This window comes from Cyrtonyx montezumae, unplaced genomic scaffold, assembly GCF_038088225.1.
Source record: "Cyrtonyx montezumae isolate F1298 unplaced genomic scaffold, pur_monq_1.0 scaffold_20, whole genome shotgun sequence".
Classification (NCBI taxonomy): Eukaryota; Metazoa; Chordata; class Aves; order Galliformes; family Odontophoridae; genus Cyrtonyx; species Cyrtonyx montezumae.
Window position 1 is genome coordinate 8,475,572 of NW_027071937.1, and position 13,089 is coordinate 8,488,660.

At 42.9% G+C, this 13,089-nt stretch overlaps 1 protein-coding gene across 3 annotated transcripts in view; it reads right to left on the bottom strand.

The window, feature by feature from the left end:
• Window positions 1-13,089, bottom strand: part of PNPLA7 (patatin like phospholipase domain containing 7) — a 198,824-nt gene that overhangs the window by 128,602 nt on the left and 57,133 nt on the right. For all 3 annotated transcript variants that reach the window (XR_010622293.1, XR_010622292.1, XM_065737669.1), the window contains exons 20-21: window positions 7,598-7,658; window positions 5,223-5,372 (exon numbers count right to left, since the gene is read on the bottom strand). Coding sequence is in view for 1 of the 3 variants with exons in the window: in XM_065737669.1 (XP_065593741.1) it covers window positions 5,223-5,372; window positions 7,598-7,658 (211 nt within the window). In the remaining 2 variants the exon portion in view is untranslated. The remainder of the gene's footprint in view (window positions 1-5,222; window positions 5,373-7,597; window positions 7,659-13,089) is intronic.

Below are 13,089 nucleotides of genomic sequence, written 5' to 3' on the forward strand. Positions count from 1 at the left end.
GCTCCAATGCTTTACCACCACCCAGATCTGCAGCTGTTGGGGAGCCCTGGCTGCAGTGAGGACCTGGAGAACCTTATCCCAGCAACTGGGGATTCAAGCAAGAACCAGGGGAGCTGTGCTATGTATTCGGGTGTACCACAGGCCTCTTTGTCAAGACTGCCTGCCAGGCTCTCAGCAACATACTTCATCAGGTAACAAACCTTACAGCAAAGTTCCCCTGTGATCAAGAAAGATCACATTTGATCATTATCACTGCATAATAAGCATTGTAACAGAGCTTCTGTAGGTAACACCAAAATATACCTACTCATCCTACATGAGTAACTATGGATAAGCAGCACCTTATATGTGCAGTTAATACTATACATGTTAGATCTATTGTGAGGTTCATCCATAGATAACTCTGACTCAGGGCCTCTCAGGCCCCAGCATTTCAACCATCCAGCACTGAACAGAACTAACTATGGAAATGTGAACACCCTTCAGTATCGAATTAGGACACAATCACACCGTGTGGAGATGATATCTGAATTATGCTGTTTCCATTTTATGGGATCTCAAAGAATCCACAGATGGGTGGAAACAGCTGTGTGAAAATGACTGCGGGCACAGGGAACACTGAGTGTGCAGAACATAAATGCAGGATGGCCCTCATGCTAGCATGCTGTGGGGTGCTGAGCCCAGCCCAGACAGCTCATCACTTGGTCCCACTGCAAGTTTAAATCTTTAAACTCACATAATAGATTTAAGCAATCAAACCTATAAACTTATTGTGAATAACACAATATGCCTTATTTGTGAATTAATTTTTACATTATTTTTCCATTCTTGTAAAGATTAACTCATGCTGTTACTAACACTGATTCTCCCCAATTGAGATACTCTGTTATTACTATTAGACTCCTTTAACAAGATGAAAGTAGTCATAAAAAAAAGCTCAAAACCATTACTCAGATTTAGCTGTAACAAGCTCCAACTCATTGTGCTAACAGCCCTCTAATGTCAGTCCCGAGGAAGGAAAAGCATCCACTGATCTTATTTTGCACTTATTTTGCACCACTCAGCCCAGGATGAAGGTCAGCCTGCAGCAATGGCACAGTTCCCCCAAAAGTTACCAGTGTGACCATCTCCTGTGATGATAGCTCGTTATGGTTCTTGCAGTCACTTCAGAATTACTGCATATGTTCTGATTTCTGTCCTCTCTTCTCCAACCTGCAGCAAGGGCATCGCTACAGAATCCATCTAAATTAATATTACAGGAAAACCAAGGAATTTTATAAAAAATATATTAAGTAACTTGCAGTAGAAAACTAAAACCCAAGTGCTTTAGCATATACAAGTTCCTACACATCATGGCTACTCTGTATTCCTCTGGAACGTATTTCAAGGCCAGACCAATGAAACAACAGGGATCAAACCTTAAACATCTCAATTTACAGCTTACCAACAAGTTCCTTCCAAGAGAAAACAAGAGAATAAGTAACAAGCACTGATGAAAAGCAGTAAATATACACAGAGAAACCTCAAATTATCAGAATTAGGAACATATTCACTCAAGCTGACATTCCAAAGAGAAAGATCTTCAGTTAAGCCTTCTCAAGCACACTAAATAACACCTCTCATTTCATAATTTAAGTTTAACATCTAATCATAGCTCACTGCTAAGACCTAAGTGCTAATTCACCAGTTTGAAAGCTAGGAGCAGGTAAGCACTCACAAAGACACTGAGTTCCAGTTCAATAGCTGTTCTCTGAGGATCTAATCCAAATCTTTCCAGACAGAGTATTTGATTTCCTCCTGTGTCAGATGGATAGAGTTCTAATTGATCAGGTGCACAATCAAGAAAACCCAAAAGTAAATTCAGATTTTGCTTCACAGCACTGACTGAACTTGCTCAGCCCGTTTTGTCACACATCAGCACAGAACGCTCACACAACTCACAGCCTCAGCAGAAAGCACAGAAGCAATAGGAAAAAAAATATGAAAAAACACCGATAAAAAATAAAAATAAAATGCCGACTGTATTAAGAAAAGACCCTGAGAGCCATACAGTATACAAACACACAATAAACCATCAGCAGAAGGTTAACCACTGCTTCAAAGAGTTGCAGGCTGAATAAACACCAGGCTGACCCGACGAACAGGGGCTATCAAGACTAGAGAGCTTGGTCTACCAGCTGTGTTATGGACCATATGGCTAGCTGTGTTTTCACACAACACTTTCCTCTTCCCACTGCAGCCGTCTGCTCCATTTTGGCAAGAACTTCAGATGCCAAGGTTGTATACTATCTATAGCTGCCAAGTACTACACAGACATCAGTTTAGATGCAGGAAATAAAAATGAAGGGTTCACAAGAAAAGGCCAAGTGATCAAAACAGAACCCCTCGTTTGTTACATTCCAGTTGCTTTCAACTAGAACGGTTATTTTTATTTTAAATAGTCCTTTTACATACTTAATCTTGGTTTGTTTTATTTACAGGCTCCTAGTGATGTCGCCCATCAAAACAAGCTGGCAACAATCCATTAAAAGTACCCATTAGCAATACAGATATGGCTGAAATCTGTTTTGTTATGAACTTTTTTTTTTGAATTCCCGAAATAAAAGGAATCTTCAAACACCCACAAATTAGTACTCATTGTAGTGCAACAAATGCATACAAATTTGTATCTCAAAAGGTGAAGGAGCTCAAACTTCAACTGCATTTCCCTTTGCCTGTTCACCTAGAAGGTTTTTAAGGAGAATAGTAAGTGCTAATTCCCCTAAGTGCCAGATACCCTTAAGACCAAGAAAGGAAATAACCATTAAATAAATCAAAGTGGTTAGAGATCAAGCATTATATAACCTGTTCTTTTCAAAATACTGAGCTGTGAGACAGCAGTTTCAATTCAAAGAACTACAGGAGATTTATTCAAGATCTATGATAGCATTTAAGGATGAAAAAAGGATATTCAGGAAGCATCAAGCTGTAGTGGAGCATGAACTGAACTGTGAATTAGGTACATGGCCTTGTGAGAAACTGGAACTTGCACACCCAACTTCAACAATTGATACAGCAATTAATGAATCAATTGCAAACTGAAAACACAGAATCATAGAACTGCTCAGGATGGAAAAGACCTTCAAGATCACTGAGTCCAACCACAACCGAACCATACTGCCCTAACAACCCACTGCTAAATCACACCCCTGAGCACCACATCCAGACAGATTGTAAACACGTTCGGGGTTCGGGGATGTGACTCAACCACCTCCCTGGGGAGCCTATTCCAGTTCTTAACAGCCCATTCTATAAATGCCCTGCTCTCACTGCAATCACCTTTCAGGGATGTGAAGAGAGCAATAAGGTCTCCCCTCAGCCTCCTCTTCTGGAGACCAAACAGCCCCAGTTCCTTCAGTCACTCCTCATAGGCCATGTTCTCCCATATGACCACACTGCTGGCTCACATTCAGCCCACTGTTCATCAGCACACCGAGGTCCCTTTCCATCCCTCCCCAAGCTTGTAGGGTTTCCTGGGGTTGTTGTGACCAAAATGCATGACCTGACACTTGGCCCTACTGAAACTCATACTGTTTACCTTGACCCACTGATCCAGTCTATCCAGGTCCCACTGTGGTGCCTTTTTACCCTCCAGAAGATCAACACTCCCTCCCAGCTTGGTGTTATCCACGAACTTACTGAGGGTCCATTCAATCCCCTCATCAAGATAATTGATAAATCTGTTAAACAGGAGTGGCCACAGTACTGAGCCCCTGAAGAACACCACTCACAAGTGGCTGCCAACTGGATTCAACTCCACTGACCACAACTCTTCAGGTCCAGCCATCCAGCAGTGTTTCACCCAGCAGAGCATACACTAATCTAAACCATGGCCAGCCAGCTTCTGCATGAGGATGTTGTGAGGGACAGTGTCAAAGGCTTTACTGAAGTCCAGGTAGACCACATCAACAGCCTTAATTTCATCCATGAAGCTGGTCACCTTGTCATAGAACAATATCAAGTTTGTCAAGCAGGATCTACCATTCATAAACTAATGCTGACTGGGCTTGATCTCCTGGTAGACCTTTAATTGATCTGTGATGGCTCCTGAGATTATCCATTCCATAGCCTTCCCTGGCATCAGTGTGAGACTGATACATCTGCAGCTGCTGGGGGATCACCTTTCTGGCCCCTTTTGAGGATGGGTGTCACATCTGCCAGCCTCCAGCCCACCAGGCCATCCCTGGTTAGCCAGGACTGTTGAAGGATGATGGAGAGGAGTTTGGCAACCACATCTACCAACTCCCTCAGCACTCTAGGGTGTAATCCATCTGGTCCCATGGACTTGTGAATGTCCAGCTTTTGAAGCAAATCCAAAATTGTTTCCTCGTGGATTATGCAGGGCCTATTCTGTTCCCCATCCTATCTTCCAGCACAAGGAGCCAGGGAACTAGTAAAGACTGTGGCAAAGAAAGCATTAATTACCTCAGCCTTAACCTGATCCGTGATCACTGTGTTCCCCTCTGCATCCAACAAGGGATGGAGATTCTCCCTAGCCCTCCTCTTACTGTTGATGTATTTATAGAAATATTTACTGTTGTCTTTACCTTAGTGGCCAAGTTCAGTATGTGGTTTTGTGAGCACAAGACAGACAAGCTGGCAACAAACAGGATAACAAAAGTAAACCAGTGTAGGAAGGCATGATTTAGGACTGTTCAGAATTCCAGTGCTGACCTGGATGGATCTCCTGCACAAGCCTTCTCAATCTGGTCTTATGCTTGCCACTTCCTACCTACCTAGTAAAAGAAAACTGCATGTGAAATCTTTTGGGGAGATCAAGCTGAACAACTCATAAAGTCTGAAAGAAGCTCACACTTAAGAGAGGAAAAAACTGAACTCTCAAACAGGCACTGTGGGAGCAGGACAGCGTGCAGGCACTCATCTGCTGAAGTACCTGCAGTCTTAGGAGTGCTAAGGCAACAGTTCACACAGATCAGATAATATTTCTGAGTAATCGGAGGCCACTGTATTTTCCACTGTATGTTAGAAAACATAAGGATAGAAAAAGAGTGAGTCAGAAGCAGAAACAGATTAAGAAGGTCTCATCTGGAGCACTGCTATGTGGCTGTCCCTCCAAATGTAGCATGAATCCGCCTCTGATTGACAGATACCTGACTACACTTCTCCAGAAAGATAAGAGGCATTTATTTCCCATGATGCTGTAACACATAAACACTTCTTACCCACAGCACTGAGAGCATGCTTGAGCTCCAGAGTGAAAGCAGTAAGTGGCACATCTTCAGACACTGGCATAATTGCTACCGTGGAGAGATTGCTGGCAGGATTTCCGGCATCCCACTTGCTGCTCGAGCTGTGCAACCCAAAAGGACGGCCTATTGGAAAAGAAAAAAAACAAAATAGCAAACAGGAACGAGAAAGCTACACCATTTGTCATCCAGTCAAACGGTAAAGCTGGGTGTCAGGACAGAGAGTACAGCTTTCAGCTGGGAGGCAGTAAGGGAAGTACCACTGAATGGCTTCACCTAAGTTAAATGCAACATCCTCCACTTCACACAGAAGGAAAGATTCCACATTCGTGCACAACAGGAAAAAAAATGGATTTATGTTATTATCAGCAGATGACATAGCACATAGGTAAGAGCTGAGCAGAGTTAAAGGTATCTGAGTGATAGGAACAGGTAAAATGCAATGTCTGTCTACTTGAACTGCTAAGAAAAAGGCCCAAAGGCACTGATCCACCACACACAGCCACAACTTTGAGACGTCAGTTTATCTCTCAAGGGGAATTAGCTTAGATAGCAAACCCCAGTTTAGTTGTCAGTATCCAGACATAACCAAAATAAATACCCATTTCTTATGGTATTCCTGATCAAGGAAATAAATACATGTTTTCAATGAAGTTTCTATTAGGAGTCTTTACACCTATTTTCACTCCTCTCTAAGATGGAAAAATGTGGATCTTTATGGATAGGTGTGCATGAATATTAAAATAAAATATGGAACCTCTAAAACAGCTGCAAAGCGATTGTGGAAGCATCTCCAATACACTGCAGTAGACTGAGCCAACATAAAAAAAATGCTTTTCTCTGCCCCCAGTCTCTTTAACAAAGTTTGTGTTGCACTTAATAACAATCTTCCTGGATAGTTTAGTTGAGGAAAAGAATGATTGGTATGTTCTACAAACAGTTCTTTTCATTTTTATACTGTTTATTTCCACTACAACCTCTCTCAGACAATCTCACTTCGCTGCTAGCACCTGCCAACTCAACTGTTAAGTGCATAATAAAATCAATGTCAAAGTTAATATTTAGAAACCAGCTCATCTTATTTCACCCTGCAAAGCTCCAACATGTGCCATTCTTGAGATGGACATATGGAAACACATGATACACTGTAATTGATATGAAAACTCATTTAAAGTGCATTTGCAAGATCAATAGTACACTGTAGGACACAAAGAAATATCAGATAAACCTTTTTCAAATGTATTCAGCACTGGGGATATTCAAGTCTTTTAAAATAGCTCTCCACAGAACATTAAATAGTTTTTCTCTCTTTCAGGTGATCTTCAAGAAGGTATTTGTAGGTTCAAACAAGTTACATATCACTGCTCCATTCTTTCATCTCCATCGGCCCTTCTCTCCTCAGAACTTCAATGGCTGTTCTCTGATCCAGCTCCTATTATTGCCTACCACTAATTTTCCTTCCATCTCCTCCAGAGCACGTATTGTCCTATTTCCCAAGCAATGCAAACTCTGCCCTAGGTCTCAAAGGCATTTCAGCATACACAAGAGACTAAGAACAATTACTGCTAGAGATTTACACAAAACTGATGGTGTATAGAAAGCACTTAAACAGACGACTTGGAAATTCACTCCCCCAAAAGGCTTCAAAACCTGCAAGACAACTGCTTCATTTTCAATCACCTTGGAATATCATAAAAACTGCAATAAAGGAAATAGTATAGAATTTTTCTATTAAAACAATGAAAAAACTACAACAGCAAAGAATCCCATGGCACCATCAGCAGTTAACACATATTTGTTTCCTCTTAAAAGCTGCTTAAGAACAACCAACTACAGGAAACTTCCTCCTACTCACTTCAATTAGTAAATACACTTTGGTTTGCCTCTGCCACATACATAGAACATACCAACCAATGCATAATAAACCATTTGCTCTCAGACAATTCATTGGGATAATGCAAATACAGACATACTAAGTCAGTCAATATGCAGATGCCACTCAGCATGACTGTCAGATTCAAGTCTATCGTGGCAGTTCTTTCTAATGATCCCTTGGAGCTGTTCTTTCCAAGGAATTTCATGGATATTTCACTGCATGTATGCAGCAGTAGTTTTCCATCTCATTTGCAAATTGTTCCACTCCCATACGTATACAGCCACGTCCCCCACACCAAAAACTGCTGTATGTGTATATAACAAATTAAACATGCACTTGTGACAATCACCAGCAAAAATATTTCGGGACAAGTTCTCTTGTCAAGAATGCACTTTCTTCTTCTGAATTTAATGATGTAGTTCCAGTTCCAAGGAAGCACCAGAATGGATGGGAATAGTCCAGCAATGACTCTTACCTCCCTGCTGAAGGCTGCCAAGGATCTTCTCGCCCAGCAAGTGAATAAGTCTAGTCACAACCTAGCAATGGGAGACAAGAGAACAAAAAGAAACAAACATTGAGGCAGGGTATACCAAAAACAATGTGGTTAAAAGGACACTTCTGCGTTTTGAAAAATGCTCTCTCTAGCTGAACAGTAAGGAGGTACAGTTTTGTAGACCTTACTTCTTTCCTGACTATAATATATAGTGACTATTTGTCTTGTTTTACCTAGAAAAAAACAAAAACAAAACAGCCATTATTTAACTAACACTGGGAACAGAAAAAAAAAAATCCAATTAATTAGGGGAAATAAGTCAAACCCTGTTGTCAGCTCTGCTTTCTCTCTGCAGTGTGCTTGTATCCCAAAGTCACTCTGTGTATTCGGCGCCTGCTGTACACCTCCACCTTTACAAGCAGCTCAGGTATAGTGTGCACTACAGCTCCCCACACAGCCCTGCTTCCCCCTGGCCCTGTGTGTTAGTCGGTTCACAGCAAACAGTTTCAGACATCTTGCATTAAGAGGACAAATACACTCTTGAAGCACACAGTGTCAGAACAAAACACTTAGCAGGACGTTCCCCCACCATCCCCTCAAACCACGTTTGCATGGTCCTTTTGAGGGGACACTTTTCTTTCCCCCTCAGCCACTCTAAAATGTACTTTCTGCCTGTTCTCACAGCCACGCTCATCTTCGATGCTGATAATCGATACTTCCCAATAACTGCTATAGCAGAAGACTAATAATTACATTATCAATCAATGGCAGAGTTGAAAAATGTGTTGTTTATTCTGAAAGAACTCTGCACAAATGTTTTTCCAAATAAGAAACAAGATACTTAAGCACATTCAGAATCATCAGAGTAATCATTAGATATTCTCCCCCAGGCAAACAATTCAGTCTGATCTCCAGCAGGACATCAAAAAGCAAAACAAAAAGCAAAAGAGGAAGCCCACAGAAATAACAGAGTGCCTCCAAACTAACAGGCAGCAGCAAAAAGCAACCCCAGATCTCAGCCAAAGAGGCACTCTGCTCCCTGAGGAGATGGATTAAGTGCTGGGGCAGCTCAGCTTCCCATCTGAAGCTCTCCATGTATCCTATTTAAAAAGAGGTTGCCACAGAACGCAAGGCCTCGCAACGTGATGTGTGAGCACAGATTTTGGGAGCATCACCATCCCCATCTCTCTCACATCCACCTGCCAACCCACAGTACACACTGGGACTTCACTCCAGCAGTTTTGGAAGTATTATTTAACAACGCTTTACACTTCTGGACCGATTTAACATCAGAATATTAATCACGTTCTAAAACCAACTCCTGTATGTATAACTTTTTCCTCTTTACAGACAGCTAAGGAGAGCTCCAGTGAAGTTAAAGAAAATGTCCAAGGTTAATGACAGAACTAAGAATAGAACCTATTGGTCTCATTTTCCAGCCGGCTGCTTGTAGTACCAGGAAATATTATTTGTCTTGTTTGCAAAAGCAAGCCTTGCTGCCTTGGTGCGTATAGATATGGGAAAATTATTTCCCCGGTGACTTTGTAAGACAAGCAAATTGCTCACCATAACAGGATGAGTCACTCTGTCGCAGTCATGGCAACGTCGAAGGAACATCAATTTGAGATCGTAGCTAAGAACTGGCCTGAAATTTCCTTGGAGTTCTGTATTACCTACACTATACATTTTCTTTCACATAAAAAAAAAGGCAACGTTTTTCCTCAACAGAGGTTTGTTCATTGCTTTGAGGGAGAAGTCATTATAAATCACACTTCTTCATCAACAATAGATCCAAGCTTCAGTGACCGATCTAAAACCACTGCTCTGCAGAGCAGCCTAAGCAGAATTCAAAATCCACAGACCAAAAAAAAAAAAAGAAAAGAAAGACAAAGCCACCCATCCGTCAGGTGTCCCAGCAGCTCCAGGGATATAGGAGCAGGAGGGGAGCTGGAAGCATGATGGGCTGCTTTAGCTTTGGGAAGGGAGCAGAAGTTAGCCCCTGGGATAGGAAGGGATATTAGGGAAACATATTACTGCAAATGTGCCAGGGAACACCCAATGGGCGAAGGCACTGGCAGAAGGCCAGCTAACTGGGCACTGGCAGGCACCCCTGTGTTACCAATTCTGGAGCATTTGGAAGGAAAAACACTTGGATTTGGTAGCAAGGGGAAATTGAGGTGAGAAAGCAAGAACTCTGACAGTGCTGCTGGGAACCAGCTATGCAAAATGGTCTCATTCCCACTGCAGCCCCATTCCTGGGGCCAGGCAGCCTTTCTAGCAGAGATGTCTGGTGCCTTCAGTCCTGGACTGCAGTCTCTCCTAGCACCTCAAAGGCATGCCCTGCTCACACACACACAGCTGCAGCCCAATCTGCTGGCACAGAAGCACTCTGTTTGTATTTAAGGTTTGACTTTGGTTTTAAAAAAAAACATGCACTGCAAAAAAGGCAAATAGTTAGAGTGCAGATTTATCCAAGGACAACAGGAGGTTCCTAAATGAGGCTACAATCATTAATTGCCTGCAAAGTAAATGCAACTTTTCGACCCCTTAATACCGTGGAGAGAGGCAAGCACGGTTTAGTTTGTGAGGAAGTTGAATTTACCATTCCTCATGATTATAAACCATGCTTGCAGTGAGTAAATCCTGTTCACTTAATTGCAGTTAATCACTTGAGCCAATAATGAGTAGAGACTTCAATTAGGCACTTCTGTTCTAAGCCCAGGCACAGATAGGGCTACACAGATGAAATGACCATGCTGCAGATTGAGCTCATCCTTGCATACAGTATTGCCCTCCTAGTCACAATGCTACCATTTCAAGCTATAAAGTGACTCAAAGTTCACATTTGCCAGGCTTTGCCAACAACCTACAGTGTCACACACACCTATAGGGCCTCTCAGTGAGGCTCAGGGCTCCAGGGCCAAGGAGCTGCCCTGCACATTGCAGAGGGCCAGGTCAACAGCCAAAAAGAAGCAAACAAATTCACTCTCCAGAGCTTAAGCAAGAGACCAGAAGGAAGAAGGCTTATTTATGGGGATAGAATATAGAGAAATACTTAATTCAAAGGCCACTCAGGAGTCCAGGTGCATCAGTGCCATTGTCCAAAAGCCCTGAGATCTCTCCTCTTCCTGCAGACACTGCATATATAAATTCATAAAACATGTCCCACAACAGGGCACTCAGGTGAGACAGATTTTGCAAAGGAGAAAGCTTTTCTTCCCTCTCCTTACCTTACCTTCCCAGATTAACTCATCGGAACTCTTCCATGCAGGTTTAATAGGGAGTATTTCACAGAATCATTTCAGTTGGAAGGGATCTTTAAAGGCCATTTGATCCAACTCCCTGCAATGAACAGGGACACCAACAGCTCCATCAGTGCTCACAGACACACGTAGCCTGACCTTGGGTGTCTGCAGGGACATGGATTTCTTCCTCAAATGACATTAGAACTGCTCTCAACGCCACTTCACCATCTCCTAGCTTTCATCTTGCCACTTAGCCACCTCAGCTACCCAGAGATGTGCTTGCTGTTCCTGACACAACTCCATCCTGAGGAAGACCCACTCAGGTTAGCCCAGCAGCTCCCACTCCCTCGCACTGAACAGGAACTGCTTCTGCACTTGGTACAGGGGTTGTGGCAAGCCATTAATTTTCCCTCTGCTTAACTAACAATAAACTTTTCTGTAAAGACCTGCAGCCTCTGCATTGCAGGGCAGGGACTGAACTTCCCATCCCAAGGGGACCGTATTCTCTGGCCTTCAGGTGAGTCACTACAGCTTCCAAACAAATCTCTGTCAGCCATGGGGCCAGGCAGGATTCCAACACAGCATCTGCTAGCAACGGTGCTGGCTCCTCATCCACCTCAGGTGTGAGGTACTCTCCTGCTCTACCTGCTTCACACTAAGATAATTCCCACACTCGAATGGCTGCTGTTACCCTGCAGTGCCCCATTTCCTATAATTCCCTGAAATATTTCAGCCTGATGTCCACAGCTCCCTAAATCTTCCAGAGATAGTCTAGCTAAAGCTTTTCTTCCTATTCAACTGTGAAACTCTAGAGCTGCTTTACATTAAGCCCATCTGAATGTGACTTTAATGCAAACTCCGCTGTAAATAAGTGTCCATGGGAAAGTATTTTTTTTCTGTGAGCTGCAGATTGCTGGACAAATTGCCTGTTAATAGCAACCAATGGTGCCAAACATCTCTCTAGTCTCAGCTAACTATCTACTAAGCCAGTCTAGAAAAATTTCACCAAGATTTCACAAAATCTGCACCAATATCCCGTTTCTGAATTCATAGACTATTACAGCCACAGCTAATTGATTTAAAGGCACTGAACAGTAGTACAAATTCACCTTGGTTAGGAGAAATGTGCGTTGTGGTTTAACCCAGCAGGCAGCTCAGCACAACACAGCTCACTGCCCATACAGAATCAGAAAAGGACAAAGCCCATAGATTAAGCTGCTATAATAAGCACAAGGCAGTTACCACCTGCTGACTCACTCCCTGACAGTCCCTGAGCAGCAGCAGCTCCCCCAGTTTTACTGCTGAGCATGACACCAAAAGGTCTGGGACATCCCCTTGGGCTGCCTGGGTCAGCTGTCCTGGTTCTGTCCCCTCCCAGCCCCTTGTGCACCCCCAGGACTCTGTGAGAAGCCACTTTCAAGGCAAAACAATAATTCAGTATCCTGGGTAATGATGAACAAGTGTGCTTTGTTGAATCTGACCAGCTTGGGCTTTCTATAATGGGGGACACATCCCTTCACTGGAACCTCCTGCCTCTCCTACCTCCACCTCTCCTTCCTGAGGGTGGGGAAGGAGGAGGGGTGGGTTGGAGCATCATAAAGCACATTGCTCCTGGTAGCCCCGTAGATTGAGTTAAAATCTTCCACTACTTACTAGTATTTTGTTTTGTGATTGCTGAAAAGCTTTAACAAAAATCTAAACTAGGGATCAGATTTAACTGTATGTTGTTTTGTACACTTAAGACACAAAAAACCTCTTCAAGAAAGCCAAGAGATGGTCCTATCTCTTGTCAGTGGTGTCTTCTTGTCTGCCTGCAGGCTTCTGCTTTAGGAAGCCAGCCTTGGCTGAGGCAGCCAGTCTGATGCACAGCTTGGATCCCATACAAGCAACTGCTACAGAGCCCTACAAATCTGAGGGTGGTTTCCCTTCCAAGTCTATTCTGATCCTCTCCAGTGGATCCTCTAGCACCATCCACACCCAAAAGAACAGTGTTCTTGCAGTGAATAAAATTGCTCACAGCAGAGCGATGTATTTTCATCTGACTTTGAAGTTGAGACATATATATAAAGTATATTTAAGTTAAACCTTCAAAACAGGCAACTGACAGACCACTTTTAGCTTAAATGTTAAATAACAATTTATTGGCACCTTCAGAGCATGGTATTATAGACCTGCACATACATCTGATTTAGTTAAAGGACAAGCAAATGGGTTCTCTACCACAGAGAC